Source organism: Eleutherodactylus coqui, chromosome 12 (assembly GCF_035609145.1).
Source record: "Eleutherodactylus coqui strain aEleCoq1 chromosome 12, aEleCoq1.hap1, whole genome shotgun sequence".
Lineage (NCBI taxonomy): Eukaryota > Metazoa > Chordata > Amphibia > Anura > Eleutherodactylidae > Eleutherodactylus > Eleutherodactylus coqui.
Window position 1 is genome coordinate 116,816,376 of NC_089848.1, and position 22,113 is coordinate 116,838,488.

General features: G+C 44.9%; 1 protein-coding gene across 3 annotated transcripts in view; it reads right to left on the bottom strand.

Annotated features, from left to right (window-relative positions):
* LOC136587207 (sodium channel protein type 5 subunit alpha-like) overlaps positions 1-22,113 on the bottom strand; it is a 509,047-nt gene that overhangs the window by 318,340 nt on the left and 168,594 nt on the right. For 2 of the 3 annotated variants that reach the window (XM_066585757.1, XM_066585756.1), the window contains 2 exons: positions 21,053-21,181; positions 13,514-13,605 (listed from right to left, as the gene is read on the bottom strand). In XM_066585757.1, coding sequence (XP_066441854.1) covers positions 13,514-13,605; positions 21,053-21,181 — 221 coding nt within the window. Of the gene's footprint in view, positions 1-13,513; positions 13,606-13,737; positions 13,830-21,052; positions 21,182-22,113 lie in introns of all 3 variants that reach the window. The other variant, XM_066585758.1, reaches the window with a different exon arrangement.

The window sequence follows — 22,113 nt, forward strand, 5'->3', positions numbered from 1 at the left end:
CATTTCTGGATTGCCTATCCTGGCGACTCATGAGTAGTGATGCACATTGCAGTTGTATAGGGACATGTGTGTTAATGAGCCCCTGATACTCAGGTCCTACATGGTCAGATAGAGCCAAAGAATAGATATGGGCAACTTTTCTCATACTCTTTCATGGCCTTCATATTACAAAAGCCACGATGGATAGAACGTTTCCATTAGGTTTCGTTTTGTACTGAATCCTAATGAAGTCTGGCAGATCTTGAAGATATAACAGGAGCATTTTTGTGCATTTTTAATTGGAAAGCATCTTTTGTGTATCAGATGGCTGAATGAGAATCAAAAGCATAATGGGGACCAAAGCGCATGATTTGCCTCTGTTGGATCTCATCAGTTTACACAACAGATTGCTGATCCTCTATATTCACAATGAACCAACTTGAGATTATGTCCAACGCTGAACTATTCTAATACTGTTGTATGTCTAGATCTGTCCCGCTCATTCAGTCCTATGTTCAGTCACACATTGATAATACGTCAGGACCGAATGACAGTAAACCATTCCCAACATTTCCCACATTCCTGGATTAGCACAATTATAAGTAAAATCGTTAAAAAGACACTAAATTGAAAACATTTAGAATCATGCAACATTGAGCAGAGAAAGACAGAAGCCGAACCACTCTCCACCACAGAGCATCCTCAACGTAATGATTCTATCCGGATCATCCTTACGAGGCGTTGGCAATCTACATCACTACGGAGCAAGAGCCAGCAACCTTGTGCATTTTGGGTCAAAAATGTTTTAGTAGCTGAGCCAGTACTTCTATTAGTGTCTGGGATTAGGGGAGGAGAATACATAGGAGAAGAATATACAGGAGGCGAATACACAGGGGTAGAATACATAGGAGGAAAATACACCGGAGGACAATACACGGGCTGATAGTACATAGAAGAAGTATACAGAGGTGAAGAATACACAGGAGGCGAATACAAAGAGGTAGAACACAAGTGAGGAGAGTACATAGACGAAGTGCACACAGGTGAAGAATACACAGGAGGCGAATACACAGAGGTAGAACACAAGTGAGGAGAGTACATAGACGAAGTATACACAGATGAGTCATTAGTGACCTTTTGAAAAGTTTATTTTGGCCAGTATACCAAATTTTGGCAAAATGTTCAGATCAGTCCAAATTAGTCCGAACCGATCCGGAACGTCATCAATAACCCTAAAACTGGGTAAAAGCCAAAAAAGCCCTGTACAACACTCTTGGGTTACTTAGGAGTGTATTTAAGTATTTTTGGACTGTTTTAAGCCAAAGTTACTTAAGAAAGAGAAGAAAAAAGAAAGAAGAACAAAATGAAAAAGGGGAAAAAAATCATTTTTCTTCTTCCTTCTTTTTTCTTCCTCTATTTTTCCTTCTTTCTCCTTTCTCTTCTTCTTTTTCCTAGTCATTCTTTCTAGAAAGTCCAGTCTTGACGAACTGCTCAAGGTTTAGGTTTTCGCTGAAGCAAACTTTCAGCAAAGTTCGAATCGAAACAGAGTTTGACTGTTTCAGTTTGCTTAACCTTAAATGGGATGAAAATATATAGGAGGAGAATATCCAGAATGAGAACAGACAGAAGGAGAATATACTGAAAGAGAATATACAGAAAGAGAGAGCATAGAAGAGGAATACACAGGAGGAGAACATATAGGAGAAAGGATAGACAGGAGGAGAACATATAGGAGAAAGGATAGACAGAAGGAGAACATATAGGAGAAAGGATAGACAGGAGGAGAATACACAGGAGGAGAACATATAGGAGAAGGATAGATAGGAGGAGAGTACACAGGAGGAGAACATATAGGAGAAGGATAGAGAGGAGGAGAGTACACAGGAGGAGAACATATAGAAGGATAGACATGCGGAGAATACACAGCAGGAGAACATATAGGAGAAAGGATAGACCGGAGAAGAATACCCAGGAGGAGAGCATATAGGAGAAAGGACAGACAGGCGAAGAATACACAGGAGGAGAACATATAGAAGAAGGATAGACCGGCGGAGAATACACAGCAGGAGAACATATAGGAGGATAGACAGGAGGAGAATACACAGCAGGAGAACATATAGGAGAAGGATAGACAGGAGGAGAATACACAGCAAGAGAACATATAGGAGAAGGATAGACAGGCGGAGAATACACAGCAGGAGAACATATAGGAGAAGGATAGACAGGAGGAGAATACACAGCAGGAGAACATATAGGAGAAGGATAGACAGGAGGAGAATACACAGCAGGAGAACAAATAGGAGAAGGATAGACAGGAGGAGAATCCACAGGAGGAGAACATATAGGAGAAAGGAGAGACAGGAGGAGAACATATAGGAGATGGATAGACAGGAGGAGAATACACAGGAGAAGGATAGACAGTAGGAGAATACACAGGAGGAGAACATATAGGAGAAGGATAGACAGGAGAAGAATACACAGGAGGAGAACATATAGAAGAAGGATAGACAGGCGGAGAATACACAGCAGGAGAACATATAGAAGAGGGATAGACAGGCGGAGAATACGCAGCAGGAGAACATATAGGAGAAGGATAGACAGGAGGAGAATACGCAGCAGGAGAACATATAGGAGAAGGATAGACAGGAGGAGAACATATAGGAGAAGGATAGACAGGAGGAGAATACACAGCAGGAGAACATATAGGAGAAGGATAGACAGGAGGAGAATACACAGCAGGAGAACATATAGGAGAAAGGATAGACAGGAGAAAAATACACAGGAGGAGAACATATAGAAGAAGGATAGACAGGCGGAGAATACACAGCAGGAGAACATATAGGAGAAGGATAGACAGGAGGAGAACACGCAGCAGGAGAACATATAGGAGAAGGATAGACAGGAGATGAATACACAGGAGGAGAACATATAGAAGAAGGATAGACAGGCGGAGAATACACAGCAGAAGAAAATATAGGAGAAGGATAGACAGGAGGAGAATACACAGCAGGAGAACATATAGGAGAAGGATAGACAGAAGGAGAATACACAGGCGGAGAACATATAGGAGAAAGGATAGACAGGAGAAGAATCCACAGGAGGAGAACATATAGGAGAAAGGAGAGACAGGAGGAGAACATATAGGAGAAGGATAGACAGGAGGAGAATACACAGGAGAAGGATAGGCAGGAGGAGAATACACAGGAGAAGGATAGGCAGGAGAAGAATACACAGGAGAAGGATAGGCAGTAGGAGAATACACAGGAGGAGAACATATAGGAGAAGGATAGACAGGAGAATACACAGCAGGAGAACATATAGGAGAAGGATAGACAGGAGGAGAATACACAGGCGGAGAACATATAGAAGAAGGATAGGCAGTAGGAGAATACACAGGAGGAGAACATATAGAAAAAGGATAGACAGGCGGAGAACATATAGAAAAAGGATAGACAGGCAGAGAATACACAGCAGGAGAACATATAGGAGAAGGATAGACAGGAGGAGAATAAACAGCAGGAGTACATATAGGAGAAGAATAGACAGGAGGAGAATACACAGGCGGAGAACATATAGGAGAAAGGATAGACAGGAGGAGAACATATAGGAGAAGGATAGACAGGAGGAGAATACACAGGAGAAGGACAGACAGGAGAATACACAGGAGGAGAACATATAGGAGAAGGATAGACAGGAGAATACACAGGAGGAGAACATATAGGAGAAAGGATAGACAGGAAAAGAATCCACAGTAGGAGAACATATAGGAGAAAGGAGAGACAGGCGGAAAATACAAAGGAGGAGAACATATAGGAGAAGGATAGACAGGAGGAGAACATATAGGAGAAAGGATAGACAGGAGAAGAATCCACAGGAGGAGAACATATAGGAGAAAGGATAGACAGAAGGAGAATCCACAGGAGGAGAACATATAGGAAAAAGGATAGACAGGCAGAGAATACACAGGAGGAGAATATACAGACGGACAATACACAGGAGGAGAAGAAATAGGAGAAGGGTAGACAGGCGGAGAATACACAGGAGGAGAACATATAGGAGAAGGATAGACAGGAGAAGAATACACAGGAGAAGAACATATAGGAGAAGGATAGACAGGAGAAGAATACATAGGAGGAGAACATATAGGAGAAAGGATAGACAGGCGGAGAATACACAGGAGGAGAACATATAGGAGAAGAATACACAGAAGAAGAATACACAGGAGAAGAACATATAGGAGAAGGATAGACAGGCGGAGAATACACAGGAGGAGAACATATAGAAGAAGGATAGACAGGAGGAGAACATATAGGAGAAGGATAGACAGGAGGAGAATATATAGGAGAAGGATAGACTGGAGAATACACGGCAGGAGAACATATAAGAGAAAGGATAGACAGGAGGAGAATACACAGGAGGAGAACATATAGGAGAAAGGACAAACAGGCGGAGAATACACAGGAGGAGAACATATAGGAGAAGGATAGACAGGAGAAGAACACACAGGAGGACAACATATAGAAGAAGGATAGACAGGCAGAGAATACACAGGAGGAGAACATACAGGAGAAGGATAGACAGGAGAAGAATACACAGGAGAACATATGGGAGAAGGATAGACAGGAGAAGAATACACAGGAGAACATATAGGAGAAGGATAGACAGGAGAAGAATACACAGGAGAACATATAGGAGAAGGATAGACAGGAGAAGAATACACAGGAGAACATATAGGAGAAGGATAGACAGGAGAAGAATACACAGGAGGAGAACATATAGAAGAAGGATAGACAGGCAGAGAATACACAGGAGGAGAACATATAGGAGAAAGGATAGACAGGAGGAAAACATATAGGAGAAAGGATAGACAAGAGAAGAATACACAGAAGGAGAACATATAGGAGAAAGGATAGACAGGAGAAAAATACACAGGAGGAGAACATCTAGGAGAAGGGATAGACAGGCGGAGAATACACAGCAGGAGAAAATATATGAGAAAGGATAGACAGGTGGAGAATACACAGCAGGAGAACATATAGGAGAAAGGATAGACAGGCGGAGAATACACAGCAGAACATATAGGAGAAAGGATAGACAGGCGGAGAATACACAGGAGGAGAACATAAAGGAGAAAGGATAGACAGGTGGAGAATACACAGCAGGAGAACATATAGGAGAAAGGATAGACAGGCGGAGAATACACAGGAGGAGAACATCTAGGAGAAGGGATAGACAGGCGGGGAATACACAGCAGGAGAACATATAGGAGAAAGGATAGATAGGAGAATACACAGCAGGAGAACATATAGGAGAAAGGATAGACAGGCGGAGAACATATAGGAGAAGGATAGACCGGAGAAGAATACACATGAGAACATATAGGAGAAGAATAGACAGGCGGAGAACATATAGGAGAAGGATAGACAGGCGGAGAATACGCAGGAGAAGAACATATAGGAGAAAGGATAGACAGGCGGAGAATACACAGGAGGAAAACATATAGGAGAAAGGATAGACAGGCGGAGAATACACAGGAGGAGAACATATAGGAGGAAGGATAGACAGGCGGAGAATACACAGGAGGAGAACATAAAGGAGAAAGGATAGACAGGCGGAGAATACACAGGAGGAGAACATATAGGAGAAAGGATAGAAAGGCGGAGAATACACAGGAGGAGAACATATAGGAGAAGGATAGACAGGAGAAGAATACACAGGAGGAGAACATAAAGGAGAAAGGATAGACAGGAGAAGAATACCCAGGAGGAGAACATATAGGAGAAAGGATAGACAGACGGAGAATACACAGGAGGAGAACATATAGGAGAAGGATAGACAGGAGGAGAACATATAGGAGAAGGATTGACAGGCGGCGAATGCGCAGGAGAACATATAGGAGAAAGGATAGACAGGCAGCGAATGCGCAGGAGAAGAACATATAGGAGAAAGGATAGACAGGAGAAGAATACCCAGGAGGAGAACATATAGGAGAAAGGATAGACAGGCAGCGAATGCGCAGGAGAAGAACATATAGGAGAAAGGATAGACAGGAGAAGAATACACAGGAGGAGAACATATATGAGAAGGATAGACAGGAGGAAAATACACAAGAGGAGAACATATAGGAGAAAGGATAGACAGACGGAATACACAGGAGGAGTACATATAGGTGAAGGATAGACAGGAGGAGAACATATAGGAGAAAGGATAGACAGGCGGAGAATACACAGAAGGAGAACATATAGGAGAAGGATAGACAGGAGGATAATACACAGGAGGAGAACATATAGGAGAAAGGATAGATAGGCGGAGAATACACAGCAGGAGAACATATAGAAAAAGGATAGACAGGCGGAGAATACACAGGAGGAGAACATATAGGAGAAAGGATAGATAGGCGGAGAATACACAGCAGGAGAACATATAGAAAAAGGATAGACAGGCGGAGAATACACAGGAGGAGAACATATAGGAGAAGGGATACACAGGCGGAGAATAGACAGGAGGAGAACATATTGGAGAAGGATAGACAGGAGGAGAACATATAGGAGAAAGGATAGACAGGAGGAGAACATATAGGAGAAAGGATAGACAGGCGGAGAATACACAGGAGGAGAACATATTGGAGAAGGATAGACAGGAGGAGAATGCGCTACTGTAGTCGGTTTTTGGCTCTGTAATTGCATCGTTTGTATTACTTTCTATAGGGTAGATATGGATCCACATTTGTCTTTCAGAAAACAAAACCAATAGCGGTAAATAGAGATGAAATACTAATGACAATACTGATGACGTACGGGCGCATTATCATGTGCAACATGTCTGCATTACAGATCTGTACTACGTGTTATAATACACCCGTGTGAAACTAGCCTAATGCACCAAGCAGAATGTTTAATCCCCATTAGAGCAAAAGGCATCACCATATGTGTGTGAAATATGATTGCCAGCGCCTGAGAAAGGATACTTACAGGTGTAGCAAAGTGTAACTTGATGGTGATAAGTTTCTACGACAGGTAACCATATCTTAAGCCATTTGAAAGCTATTGCTCTCTTGACACAAGCCATTGTAAAGCTAATGAAAGGGCAAAAAACTGTGGCGCAGAAAGTTATCATAGTGCGTTAGAAGTCATGTTAAACTTTCCTACATCTGTAACTATGGTTTTATCATGCAGACCTATCACCTTTCCATGCAGGTCAGAAATGTTAAGCACTAAGGCTGAACGGGACTTGTCTTCAGGATGCGGTTGAGTCCAGCAGAGCTGCTGCAGGTCCAGAGCATGTCATTATAATAATTGCTGTGATTACTCGTCACTAGGGCCAAGTCCTTACAGTCTGTGGATGAAAGAGGCCGGGAACACAGGGACAGAGTTGTACTTCTTTCGTTTCGCTATGCATCTCATCATTTCCTCTTCATGATTTGCAATTTGGGATCTTTCTAAAATCAATTTAGGGACCTTTCACGCGGGATGGAATAGGCCGCACGGTGCGCCACAAACCGCAGGACATTTCGCAACAAAATCCACAGGCCGCCTGCAGATCTTGCAGAATTAACAATAGCTTAGGGCTTGTTCACACCAATATTAGGGGATTCCGTGTTTCTACTCCGTTCCGGGAGCGGTAAAAAGGCAATCCCTGGTCGAACACAGCAAGAAAAGGATCCGGCATCCATAAACGATGGCTTTATTGAGGCATATTAAAACCCCAACAGGAAGACCATGCAACGGTGCGACAATCTGCGCATTTCGGGCTGTCACATCAGCTCTTAGTCGCAGCAAAAATATGGCGCATCTGCTCAGTTCAAAAAAAAATAAATAAAACCAATAAACAAACAAAAAAATAATCCCGTGACTACGGCCGCTCTGGGGCCGCGCTCATACATGCGCTCTTTACTGCGATTACCGCAGTGTTATGAACACCGCGGTAAACCGCTCCCATTGACTTCAATGGGGCTGTGCAGACACGTCCGTGTTTTTCGAGCGCTGTCTGCTCTATTGTGCCACGTTTTCCCACTTTTTAAAGCACCTCATCACCCATCACAATGATGGAGTGTGTTGAAAACCGCGGCTGTAAGATCGCGGCATTTTGCCGATGCTGTGTGTGAAAGTGGCCTTACACACACCGCTTCTTTGAACGTTTAATGCTGCGTTTTAAACACAGCGCGAAACACTGTAAAACGCCTACATTGACTTCAATGGGGCTTCTCAGAGGAGCGTTTTTAACGCCACGTTTTTCAAGGGCTGTCGATTTTTTGGGGGGCGTTTCAGCATTTTTCAACACGATGTATCGCCCATTGTGATGAATGTGGGTGCTGCCAAAAACCGTAAGTCAACACAGCTGAAAACATAGTGAACACTGCGTTAAAAAGTACAGCGTTATTAAAAGTGCCTGTGTGAGAGCGGCCCAAGGAGAAAAAGGGGGACGGGAATTACCCCAGGCCGAGCGTGCAGAACAAGGTGCGGCCAAATGCAGAGACGTGGAATCCCTCACTGCAGCCTGCGGGCCTGGTAACTAGTACTTGGCCATTGTTTGAGGAGTTCGCTTCGGTCTCCTGCTAACTTCAGCTGCTGCATGCTCTTCACTCAGCCTTTATTGGGCTGCTCACGGACTTCTATTACCCAAAGTCTGCGGGCCTGGGTGTCCAGGTGGGTTTTAGGGCACGTTCACAAAAGGCGGAGGTTCTGCAGCATTTTCCCCTGTGTGACCGCACCCTTATGGGACCTTTCATGCAGGACAGAATTAGTCCATGCGGACCATCCTGCATCACAATGTTATCCCTTTGGGGCTTGAGCTCCGCACCCGTTAAAATCTGTGTCTTTATTTCAAAACCGCAAGATTAAATTCCGCAGCCCAAAATCTTTCGGCTGCAGAATTAAGGAGGTCATGCGGGAGACAGAACAGCTTGCAATTAACCCTTCGTAGTGCAAAATCAGTTCCAATCTCTTATTTAAACCAAACAAACAATCCAGACCGTTTATCAAGTAATTTTTTTTTCTTCAAAATTCTCTTTATTTATTATTGTTTATTATTAGTCAAAAGAAGAAAGAACGTTTACACAATAGAAAGGATTTGCATCGTATTGGCCACACCTTTGATGGTGGTCACCTCTCCTGATGGGACGACCGACCCGATCAATGCCTGCAGCGCGCATAGATCAAAAAATTGCCGGCATGTATGTTGAAAAAACACGCAAAAACTGCAGAAACATTCCTGGATGCCCCGTTTGGTATATCAGAGAGATGACGTCTGATACACGCTCCTAAACTACAAGTGGTGCAGCCAACATACTGGAGCTGGCATGAGGCACAAGTGATCAAACACACTATATCCGTTACCATTAATGTACTGTTTAATGTCAAATTAATTGCCGGTGACACATGAAATAAATGTTTTAGAGATTTACAGAACCGACACCCACATTGGGAATGTCCACATATAAATGACCCCGGTGTCAGACGGACCAATGTGGTCAGAGAACAGACGGGGCGGTGAGAGTTGGTCCAAAGTTGGGGCTTTCTTTGCTACATTCCTATGACCACGGCGAACTGATGCGAAGATAGGATCAATATGCAAAGCGGGTGGCTATTTATTAACTATCTGGCATATTTCCTGAAATTTACAACTAAATGCAGTGAAAAATACGAGCGCAGGATGGAAGCGCGTGGAAGGGATGAGATCGATTCCTACTGCTGACAATGGATTTGGCTCTGTTAACGTCCATGATGGACATTTGTGTTCTTTCACACGATGAATAGTTTTATCAATCTCACCATTTAACTGGTTAGCGATAGAACAATTAGGCTGGGTCCACACGGGGCGGATTCCCGACGGAAATCTCGCGGTTAGGCCGCAGCGGAAAACCGCGAGCTTTCCGCCGGGAGAACCACTGCTTCAAAACCCGCTGCTGTTTTGAAGCAGCCCGGCCGCTCGCTCTTCCGCTGCGGCCGGCGCTCCCATAGAGGAGAGCGCGGCCGCAGCGGGGGAGAAAAAATGAACATGCTGCGGTCTGCAAATCCGCGCTGCAGCGACGGCTTCTGCCGGCTTAGCCGCAGCGGATTTGCCATCCTGTGTGGACGAGATTTCTGAGAAATCTCGTCCACATGGGTGGCTAATCCTAGGATTAGCGGCCGCATGCGGATTTGCCGCAGCAAAATTCCACACGGAATTTCAGCGGCAAGTCCGCCCCGTGTGAACCCAGCCTAAGGCTTACGCTTTCCACAGAGCAGCTCCCGCACTGGAACACTTGGATGTGAGTGGGGTGACACAACGAAGCGTACAACACAATGTTGCCAGCAGTTTTTTTCCGGTATGTCAGGGCATTTACCTGTTGATGATCAAAGTTAGCACATCCCACCTGATTTTGCACTACTAAGGGTTAATTGCCGATTCTCCTGCAAGACATCCTTAATTCCGGAACAGAAAGCTTTTCCACTGTGGAATTAATCTTCCAATGTTGGAATAAAGACACAGATTTTAACAGGTGCGGAGTCCGAGCCCCATAGGGATAACATTGTGATGCAGAAATGTCCGCATGGTCTAATGCTGTTCGGTATTAAAGGGCCGCTAAGGGTCCATTCATATGGGGCGGTAATACTGCAGGACTTCTGCAACGTCAATTTCTGCAGCTTTTCTGCCTTGGGTGATCATACACGAAAACCTGACTTTTGCATCAAAATCCGCAGTTAGACCTGTGCATCTTGGTTCTGAATTGCACAACTGTGGATTTGGTTGCATCCTGTGGTGTAATCCTGTTCCGTGTGAAAGGTCCCTAAGGGTGCATTTAGACTGAAAGATGAACGCTCCAAAATCGCTCAAACGACAGTTTGACTGACAGTTTTGAGCGATTATCTTTGCATAACTCTTAAGTAGCTAATTGGCTACTTAAAGAGTTAAATGCAGGCGGAGCGGGACACCACGGATAACTCAGAACAAAGCAGCTGTTTTGCATATGCAAACAGCTTCTTTGTTCTCGTAGTTATCAGCAGTGTGCTTCTGGGAAGTCCCAGCGGATACAAGCTGAAAGAATGCTATCAGCGCTGCCCGCTGAGAAAATCAGGGAGCGGCGCTGATAAGAGTCATCATTGATTTTCAGCTTGCTAGAAATCAACGATGAACAAACGGTGCACAAAGGCAGCACGTTTAGACACAAGGTTTATCACTCAAAGGACGGCTTTTGAGCGAATTGTGAGCGATAATCGTTGTGTCTAAATGGGCCTTAAGACTCGGACCTGTCGGGCTGGGATGTATCGCTTGTGACAATAGGGGGTCATGGTTCTCATTGTGGAGGGCACCACAAGGGTGTAAGGAGTTCTGATTGCCACTATGGAGTCGGGAAGGAATTCACCCCAAAATGGGATAAATTAGCCTCTGCCTCATTGGTTTTTTTTGCCTTCCTCTGAATCAACAAGGGGGTGGTAACAGGCTGAACTAGATGCACATTTGTCTTTTTTCAGCCTAGCATATACTGTGTTTATAGGCCATGTAATGCTTCCTGGAAAAAAAGCCATGCAAATAAGTGATGGAACAATTTTCCACAGCTCCCATTGGCGGGTCGCTGACCTATGAGCCAGTGTTCCACCTTTTAACAGTCCTTGCAACATGACTAAAGATATGAGCCAAACTAGAACACCCATGAATATACATGGGGTTCTTGCCCCTCATCAGTGCACAACAAGGTTCTGGTTGGTTAGGTGAGAGGCTATCAGCGTGATTCTGGGGCCGTAATTTGGTGCTCTTTACAGGGAGAAGCATCCCACCACTGGAGTCGCATTAATGGCCGGCTAACCCTACTGTGCACTCATAAGGGGAAAGAACCTCAAAACTGCTGTCTGTACACGGATATTCTGGTTTGCTTTACATACCTAGTCATGTAACAAAGCCATGTAAGAGGTCAGACGTTGACTTATAGAGTAGCGACCTTCCAATAAGTCATGCTGTGGAGGCATTGTTCCATTGCTTATTTGCATAGTTCCTGTGAGAAGAAACCTCTGCCTTTGGGGTACTGTTAGGAGGCCCCCATATACAGTGGAACTTCTCTAAACACCATCTCCTTGAGAAGACCACCTTTTATCCAGACCAGATTTCTTGCAACATATTTTCAGTCCCACGATATGCTGTAATTCGCATACTGGCCATCTTTTTGGAGAAGATCACTTTTTAATGGAAAAGTGTTGGTCTACACCACCGAAATAGGCCATATCAAATGTATATGCACAATTAAAGGAGACATGGTCACACGGTGATATAGCAACCCTGAGAAGCAGTGCTAAACAAGTAATGCAGGTGGAATGCTAAAGGACAAGACTTATTAAGTGTCAATGTACACTATTCTACCAAAAGTAATTGGATGCCTGAGCAAGGACCAAAAGTAGTATTTATTTCCATATTTTGGTACTAAATAGGCTTATTGATATTGGATACTCTTTGGACATACTTTCTACCAACGTCTGACACAGTTCAGCTGGTATTTCCCTCCATGCATCCTATAAATGTCTGGGGAGTTCTCCCAAAGAAGATGCATCATCCCAATTACAATGGTGCAAGGCATGTTGCCATTTGACAGTTAAGCAATGGAAAAACGTTCTATGCAATGACAAATCACGCTACTCCATCTATACATCAGATGGACGTTCCTGGGTGTGGAGGATGATGGGGAACGCCTTCTACCGGAGTGTGTTGTGCCAACAGTTATGTACGGTGGAGGGTCTGTTATGGTCAGGGATGTGTTATGTGGCATGGTCTCGGTCTGTTGGTTGTAGTGACAAGGACCATGACCACGGAGGTGAACCCTGATATTCTAGACAATAATGTGCTGCTGACAATGTGGTAATACTCTGGGAATGGTCGGCCATACTTCCAACAAGACAACGCGCCTCGTCACAGATCCAGCGCTGTTTTACATTGGTTTGAGGATATGGATGTCCCACGATTGGACCGGCTGCACAGAGTCCCAACCTGAACCTACTGAACATCTCGGGGACGAACCGGAACGTTGGGTCAGGAAATATGAACAGCGTCCGTCTTCTTTGAGGGAACTGACCAGACATTTACAGAATACCAGATGAAATGTATCAGAGGTTAGTAGAAAGAATGACATGGAGAGTGTCTGATGTCATTGGGGCCAAAGGAGCCGCACTAAGTATTGACATATCGTAATAATTACCACTTTTGATTCTTGCTCAGATGTCCAATTACTTTGTAATTTAGTATGTTTAATTAGGATTTCCAAAATGCTGCATAAAATGTAATAGTGTTGGTGCGTTGGGCTGTAGATATAACCCGTCTCAGCTAACACTGATGGCTCCGTGACATGCGCTCCCACAGTTTCCATCATTTATGGTACACTGGATTTTCTGCAGCATTCATCAATACGAAAATGCTTAAAATATTCATTCTGCAGACAAGTCGCATTCTCGACATACAACCATTCCCAAGAGTCTTTAGTGTCAAACACTGTCAGTGAGACATCAGTTTGGTTAATAGGAATGGTATGTGGGCTTACATAAGCAGCCTTAGTGTTTAACCCAATCCTCACCTGGAATGACCGAGATTGTTTTCAAAGCTCGAAGTACTCTGAATGTCCTTAAAGCTGACACATTGCCCAGGTCCACAAACTCAGTGGCATATCTGTAATAAGGGAAAGTCACACACAAACAATAGCAAAACTTCATCCAACAACGACAGCAAAAGAGGGGAAAAACGGGGCACAGACTGAAGCACTTGCAGTAGCTGAGCTCGAGAGCGGCGGGGCCATCTTACCTGGGATTACCGATATAGTTTTCAGAGCTCTCAGCACTCTGAAAGTTCGTAGAGCTGAAACATTGCCTAGGTTTACAAACTCTGTTACATACCTGTAGAATCAAACCACAGTTATTCGGAAGCAATAGAGGAAGCTACTGCATGAAATGCTGAGACTAGATACCAATGTTACCCAGCCTCGAAAACAGCAGGAGAAAACCACAATGGGTTCTCATTAATGAGTCATCCTACAACTGGGAAACAATGGTAAATGACTGCAGCAGCTGACTGAAGTCTGGTGTCTGCCATTCAGTCCATTACTGTCTATGATGCCCAGTGTTAGAAGCCACCATGGAGCGCCGTGACCATGTAGAACTCCAGGCCACGCATCTACAAGATGATATCTAATGTGTTTTATGGTATGGGATTCATGAATCCCACCTCCAGGAAGCGATGGCTGTGATTGGTTCTCGAGTGCTGCTCAGCCAGTAAATGCAGCATGAACCCAACGTGATGGCTATGATTGGTTCATCGAGCACTGCATTGATTGGCTGAGCAGTGGTTGAAGAACCAATCACAGCCATTGCATTGTGGAGGTGGGGTTTATGATTTGGTCATCAATGCTGTGGCTCAGCACGTCGCAGCTCCAGAGTGCAGCGGGAGGGACCTGGACCGAGCCTGCTAGGTAAGTATAGTAAGACAGGCCCCTCTTACCTAGTGCCTCTTTTTTTGGCAAAAAATAATATGACAGGGTCTTATTTTGGGGGAAACATGGTAATCACTATATAGGTAGGGACAGAACAGGTGCAGCATAGTGACACCATGACATGGTTTGTGGGGGTTTAGGACAAATTTTGAAGGGTTAAAGATTTGGGAGGTGGGGTTAGAGAGAGGTTTAGTTGCAGAGTTTAATTTAATTGGTAGAAAGGGGGATGAATGGGAGCAGTAGCCTATGGAAGCCCAGGAGGAGTCCGCCATTTCTGCTAGGAACCTGGATCAGCAGTCTGCCCAACGTCTTTATGGGCAGATTCCTCGGCAGCAATGTGAGGGCTAGTGGGCGACTTACCAAGGCAGTTAACAGATGGCGATTTGTGAGATAGTTCTGGGGCCTATTGGAGCTATGGTTGCCTCTCGTTATTAAGCTATCTGAACAGGTAGGAGGTGGTTCTGGTAATGAGTTTCCCAGATAAGTCCTTACGCATAACATCTTAAGCATGTTAACAGAACAGTCTTCTGTATCTCGAATCTTCTGTATGTTTTTAATGGATTACTGAAGCGCCTGATTTTCTATTTTTCATATTGCTTGTTGGTGGACATTTGTGCTTAGTGCCACATGGGACTGCTATAAAGTAAAAGGAACTGCCACACCGAATATAGTCAGATCCGCAGGCAGAAGGTAATGGAGCAGGAGGAGCGGATTGTAGTTTTGTGGGTAAAGACTCTACATAGCTAGTAATTCATTCATTTAAATTACTGTTTATTTGGGGATTAGGTGTCCAGTGGGCGGTCCTATTAGTGATTGACAGACTAAGGCGTACAATGGGCGGTCCTATCAGTGATTGTGTGCAGGAATCAGGAAAAGAAAGGGTTAGGGTATAGGACTGGTACGGGTAGGATGCACATCTGCTGTACCTCCTGTGAGAGAGGTAACTGTCAATCACCTCTAGTATCATTAGGCCGTCAATCACTGATCGGACCGCCCACTGGACTCCTAAAGCCAGTATGAGAGGGGATTTCATGGAATAAATGACAGGTTCTACTGCATCTTTGCAGATAAATCTATATATCAGTCTGCTCCTCCTGCTCTATAACATCCTGCTGCAGGCAAGTCAGTAACCATGTTGAACATGACAGGTCCCTTATAATGCCATCTGTTGGGTAAGCTTCCTAATTCTAGTTCCGTTCACAAGCCTCTATTAGTGCCACTCATTTCCCTGTCAGCTAAATGCGGATTCTGAGAAGTACCTGGGGGGGTTCTATATTACCTGCCCGTGGGACATCGATACGCAGTTACTGTATCTATAAAACTTGTTTATTACTTCCAGATAACGAACTGGATTTTTTTTAGAACTTCCTGGAAGACTTTCACTATTTATATACATGACAGAGCAGACTGACACAAAAATTGCAATTTACTAGTTAAAGTTGTTACAGGGACTAAGAGGAAAGAGTCTGTACTCCCAGAAACAGCACTGCTCTACCCTAGAAAAGTAGAAAACGGGCGGCAGATGAAGCCCACATGGTCCGTCTAGTCGGCTCTCAAATGATTTCCTTTTAGGTAGATAGATGTTTCACGCAGGCCTGCTTAAAGGGGTTTCCAAGGAGGGGAAGCGGCATCAGAACATCCACTTCTGGCGCAGTTCTGAAACTGGGTCAGGTGGAATAGACCCTTCTGTTGCCTGAGATATCATAGTAAGGGGCTAGCTGTTCAGCAGACTTCAGTAACTAAGCCAGCCCCCTCACCATCACAGCCAATGCAGAGATAGAAGGGGGTTGGCTTAGTTATTAAAATGAACCCAACAGCCAGCCCCCTGCAATGACATGAGTAACGGAAGGGCCAAAACCTGTGACCCTGCTTTAGAACTAGGGTAGAAGTGGAGCTTCTGACACCACCGGATCAGATAAGTGGTTCCCTTCCCTGGACAACCCCTTTAAATTCATTTACTCTTGATTTTCCTATCACCACTGCTGGAAGTTTGTTCCAAGCATCTACTACTCTTTCAGTACAATAATATTTTCTGACATTCTGATTTTCCCCCAATTAATCTCACATTGTTTCCACTTGCTCTTGTGTTTATGTTCCTATTAACATAGTTCTCCCCTGAACTTTATATATACCTTTACAGAGGGATAGGGGATAAATATCTGCCCCTGGATGTCCAACTGCTGGGACCCCAGCATCCTGACATCTGTGCATCCTGAGTTTCCCATGTGACTGGATCAGTGATGCACATGCTTGACCACCGCTTTATTGATTAATGTGCTGGGTCATCTTCCTTTGTCCCATAGAAGTGAATAGAGCAGTGATCGTGCATACACCCCATCCCCCCCCCCCCCCAGCCCCCAATCCATTCACATGGGGAACCCGGGGTGCACAGATTTCAGAATCGATGGATATCACACGTTTACCTCTTATTCTATGGGTAGCAAATAAATATCACTAATGGGAAAACATGTTTGATATATATTAAAAGGGAACCTGTCACACTGAACTGAGCAGATTGATATATAGTTTTGTGGGTAATGATTCAGTAGAACTTGTATTGTATTCATTTGAATCTCTGCTTATTCTAAGCTTAGAGGTCCAGTGGGCGGAGCTATCAGTGATTGAAAACCTAAAGAGTCCAGTGAGTCCACCTATTTGTGAATGAATGTGTAAACAGTAATAGCTGTCAATCACTGATACAACTGCCTACTGGACTCCTTAGGTTGTCAGTCACTGATAGGAAAACCCACTGGACTCTTTAGGTTGTCAATCACTGATAGGACAGCCTACTGGACTCTTTAGGTTGTCAATCACTGATAGGACAGCCTACTGGACTCTTTAGGTTGTCAATCACTGATAGGACAGCCTACTGGACTCTTTAGGTTGTCAATCACTGATAGGACAGCCTACTGGACTCTTTAGGTTGTCAATCACTGATAGGACAGCCTACTGGACTCTTTAGGTTGTCAATCACTGATAGGACAGCCTACTGGACTCTTTAGATTGTCAATCACTGATAGGACAGCCTACTGGACTCTTTAGGTTGTCAATCACTGATAGGACAGCCTACTGGACTCTTTAGGTTGTCAATCACTGATAGGACAGCCTACTGGACTCTTTAGGTTGTCAATCACTGATAGGACAGCCTACTGGACTCTTTAGGTTTTCAAACACTGATAGGACAGCCTACTTGACTCTTTAGGTTGTCAATCACTGATAGGACAGCCTACTGGACTCTTTAGGTTGTCAATCACTGATAGGACAGCCTACTTGACTCTTTAGGTTGTCAATCACTGATAGGACAGCCTACTTGACTCTTTAGGTTGTCAATCACTGATAGGACAGCCTACTGGACTCTTTAGGTTGTCAATCACTAATAGGACAGCCTACTGGACTGCTAAGCTCAGAATGAGCAGAGATTTAAATAAATAAAGTACACGTTATACTGCGTCTTTTCCCACAAACCACTGCTCTATACCATGCTTCCTGCACAATGGACTGTATATTCAAGCTGACAGGTCCCCATTAAAGGATTCCATTATTGTATTCAGTTCCCAGAACTAACCAACCATATACATTTATATCATGTGAGCTGTATATTGAGCACAGATACTTTACAGTCCTGCATGCTGATTTTCCTTTCACAGCTTCCTCACATTTTGCGGTATACCTCTATACCTCTTATCTCCAATGTTGAAGGTATTACTATATATTGGCATCTACAATAATTGGAGTCATGTCTTACTAGGCTTCCAGCATGTGTACCGCTACTGAACTGCAGTATTAGCCTTCGTTAATATAAGTTTGTGGGGTTCATTTACTTAATTCTGCTTAAATCCTGGATGAAGTAGTGCACTGGTTCGGGGAAATGCCAGACCGCACGATGGGAACGGAAAAGAGCCCATTATAGTCAATGAGGTCCATTTAGTATCATTGGTTCCCGCCATAGGATGGATTCCATTTTCCTGCTCCAGTAAAGCAGACGGAACAATGCTGATGTGAACAAAGTCTTAGAAGGGTTTCAAAGTATGTCTGAATTTCAGCAATATTGCCGTCAGACCGCCTCCGACAACTACTTGGGGCGGGACACGACAATTCTCCACTTTGCGCCTCTCTGCACTTTTCTATTTCTGTCCCTGATTCATTCATCTGATGAATTAAATGTTTTGTAACTTCTACAAAGAATGACAATTAGCGGCTCGGAGACAATATTATTATTAGGAAGCACAAACTGTTACACATTCTGGGGAAGCAGCGTTTCTTTACACGTCGGATTCTTCTCATATTGCATTGTCATTGCTTCCCACTCGTGTCAGCTTCACCTCCATTACCGACCCCGCCGCTCCATTTATGCCGACTGACAATTGTCACCGCTCCCGGTTATCAAAGATCATAATTATATAATTGGCCAGCGGGAATGGAAGAGGATCGCAGTTGGCGGCACACTTGTGGCGCTGATATCTACCTCAGGTTTCGATCAAAGAACCATCGCCAAAAAAACAAAACTCCCAACCGTTCAGGATTCAGCGGGACCGCTCCAGATTTTAGAGGCTGCCCTGCCTCTCCAGGAGGCTACCCTGTGCCTGGCAGTGGGCACGGACTGCAGAGAAGGGGGTTATTCTGGGGTGCTATTAGTGAGGGGCACATGTGGGGCATTATTATTATAGATGGATATACTAAGAGGCACTATTATTCTGATGGTGTCAGTGAGGGGTACCATTACTGTGGGCGGTCACTATGGTGAAGCATTATTTTGAGGAGGTCACTGAGGGGCACTTTTACTGTAAGGGGTTTATTAGAAGGCAGCATTACTGTGAGGGCATCACTAAGGGGCAGTGTTACTATAAGGTGGCCACTGAGGGGCACTATTACTGGGAGGTGATCACTGAAGGGCAGTAGTACCCCGGGAGGGGGGGGGGGGGTCACTAATGAGAAGCATTACTGTGAGGGGAACAGAGACAGGACTATTATTGCGAGGCCGTCACTGAAGGACACCATTGCTTGAGGGCATTACTCAGCAACACTGTTACTGTGAGGGGATCACTGAGGGGCACCAATACTGTGAGGGGGGTGAGGGGTCAATAAGGGGCACCAATACTGTGAGGGAGTCAATAAGGGCCACCAATACTGTGAGGGGGGTCACTGAGGGGCACCAATACTGTGAGGGGGGTCACTGAGGGGCACCAATACTGTGAGGGGGGTCACTGAGGGGCACCAATACTGTGAGGTGATACAAAGGGTTTGGCTTGGCAAAAAAAGGGGCATGACCAAGCAGAAAAATTGCCACTCTTTTTGTTGTTCAGAAGTTGGAACTTGTGGGGTTGTAATATTTTAATTAATCAAAGAAGGTAACATTTTGGTTTCTATTTTTCCAAGGTTAATACAGACTTAGGGGGAACTTAGAAAGTGGAGAGGACCTGGATGACCCCCTCTAAACATAGAAGAAGGCATAAATCATCCTAAACTAGCTACATTGTTACTTGTAGACAGGATGTAGTCAAAATGACAGATCCAGCTCTGTATCCGAGTACTGGCAATAGGAAGGCATGGATACACTACACGGGGCATGGCGCGCGGCTCTTTGGGGCCCCGGAACATGGATTGCAATTTTGTGTTGTGGCCCCTGTGAGAGAGTAAAACCCAACTGCACAGCTGAAGAACAGCATGGAAGCAGCAGAGAACTTCTTTCCACGTGGGCCCGCTGTTATGACTAAAGTAAGGGAAGCGCCTTCTACTGCTACACGACATGCATGGAGCCGTTCGGTTCACCATTGAAAGCCCAGGTCTGGCCTTATCATGGCGGACCATGTTAGTGAATGGCAAGGCGCAGATTTAGTGCAGATGCAATGCAAATTACTATCAAGCGCACGACCCAACCGGAAGACAATGTCAATTTTAGCGTGAATGTGTTGGTTGGAATTTGGCGCGATCGTCTAGTTGGACCTGTGTTCAGGGACTCTAAACGTGAATCGGTACCTCAATCTCCTGCAGGCGTTGGTGGATGACTTCCTGGACGATCTGCCCCTATTGTAGCAGAGGGAGGCCACTTCCTGTACGCTTTCCTTACTGCAGATTCCCGCTTCTCACATGCTACTCTACAACTTTGCAATTGGGTTTAATGCTCTCTCACAGGGGCCACAATACAAACTAAAATCCATGTTCTGGGCCCCTGGGGGTCTGTGCACTATACCATCACCGCCTTCCTATTCAAGTATGCTATTGCTACTTTAACCCTTTCCAATGTACTGTCTGACCTCTGAAGACATTATGATTAAGGCTGTACAGCTCCGATGTTGGTAGACGTCCGTCGGGTTTCTCTTACTGTATATTGCCAGCCTCTCTGCTGTCGGAGCCTATCCAACGTGTCACCTCATGCAGTACTGGCTTTAGCCAGCAGATTGCGCTGTTGTGTAACAGCAGAAAAAGAGTAAGCCCCCTAGGAAAACCAGGATACAAGTTGGATTGGAAAGGGTTAATATAGGGCATCAGTAATGAGATACAGCGCTGGATACAGATTTTTAACTTCACCCTGTATTACCTGCAAACTACAAAAATATAACACAGCTACAACAGGTGAGGCAAACATCAATATTGGGTATAGCGCTAACATAAAGATGGAGGTGTACTCACGCCATGACAATAACACTGAAGTCCAGCCAGTTCCACGGGTCCCTCAGAAAGGTGAATTCCTTCAAACAGAATCCTCTCGCCAGAATTTTTATCAATGATTCAAAAGTATAAATGCCAGTGAAAGTGTACCTGGTTGGGGTGTAGAAGGGGAGAGGTGGTCAGCGCCAACCCAAGAGCCGCCCAACGGTGCGCTCACACAGGGACTGCCCTGAACACAGTCCAAAATCACAATGCAAAATACGACTGCATCACCAGGTGATAGAGCGCCCCCGGCCCTTGTTGTGGCCACTAGGATTATTTCATAGCCTGTTGTCATCCTGACTTTAAAGGGAGTGGATCACTGTTGTTACTAATTAAAACTAGATATTGAAACATTTTCCATTTTTATAATCTGATTTTATTTTCCAGATTTTTTTATTCTATGGTCTGTACCTGACTATGGAGGCGGCCATCTTGTCTGTACCTGACTATGGAGGCGGCCATCTTGTCTGTACCTGACTATGGAGGCGGCCATCTTGTCTGTACCTGACTATGGAGGCAGCCATCTTGTCTGTACCTGACTATGGAGGCGGCCATCTTGTCTGTACCTGACTATGGAGGCGGCCATCTTGTCTGTACCTGACTATGGAGGCGGCCATCTCGTCTGTACCTGACTATGGAGGCGGCCATCTCGTCTGTACCTGACTATGGAGGCGGCCATCTTGTCTGTACCTGACTATGGAGGCGGCCATCTTGTCTGTACATGATATGGAGGCGGCCATCTTGTCTGTACCTGACTATGGAGGCGGCCATCTTGTCTGTACCTGACTATGGAGGCAGCCATCTTGTCTGTACCTGACTATGGAGGCGGCCATCTTGTCTGTACATGATATGGAGGCGGCCATCTTGTCTGTACCTGACTATGGAGGTGGCCATCTTGTCTGTACATGATATGGAGGCGGCCATCTTATCTGTACCTGACTATGGAGGCGGCCATCTTGTCTGCACCTGACTATGGAGGCGGCCATCTCGTCTGTACCTGACTATGGAGGCGGCCATCTTGTCTGTACCTGACTATGGAG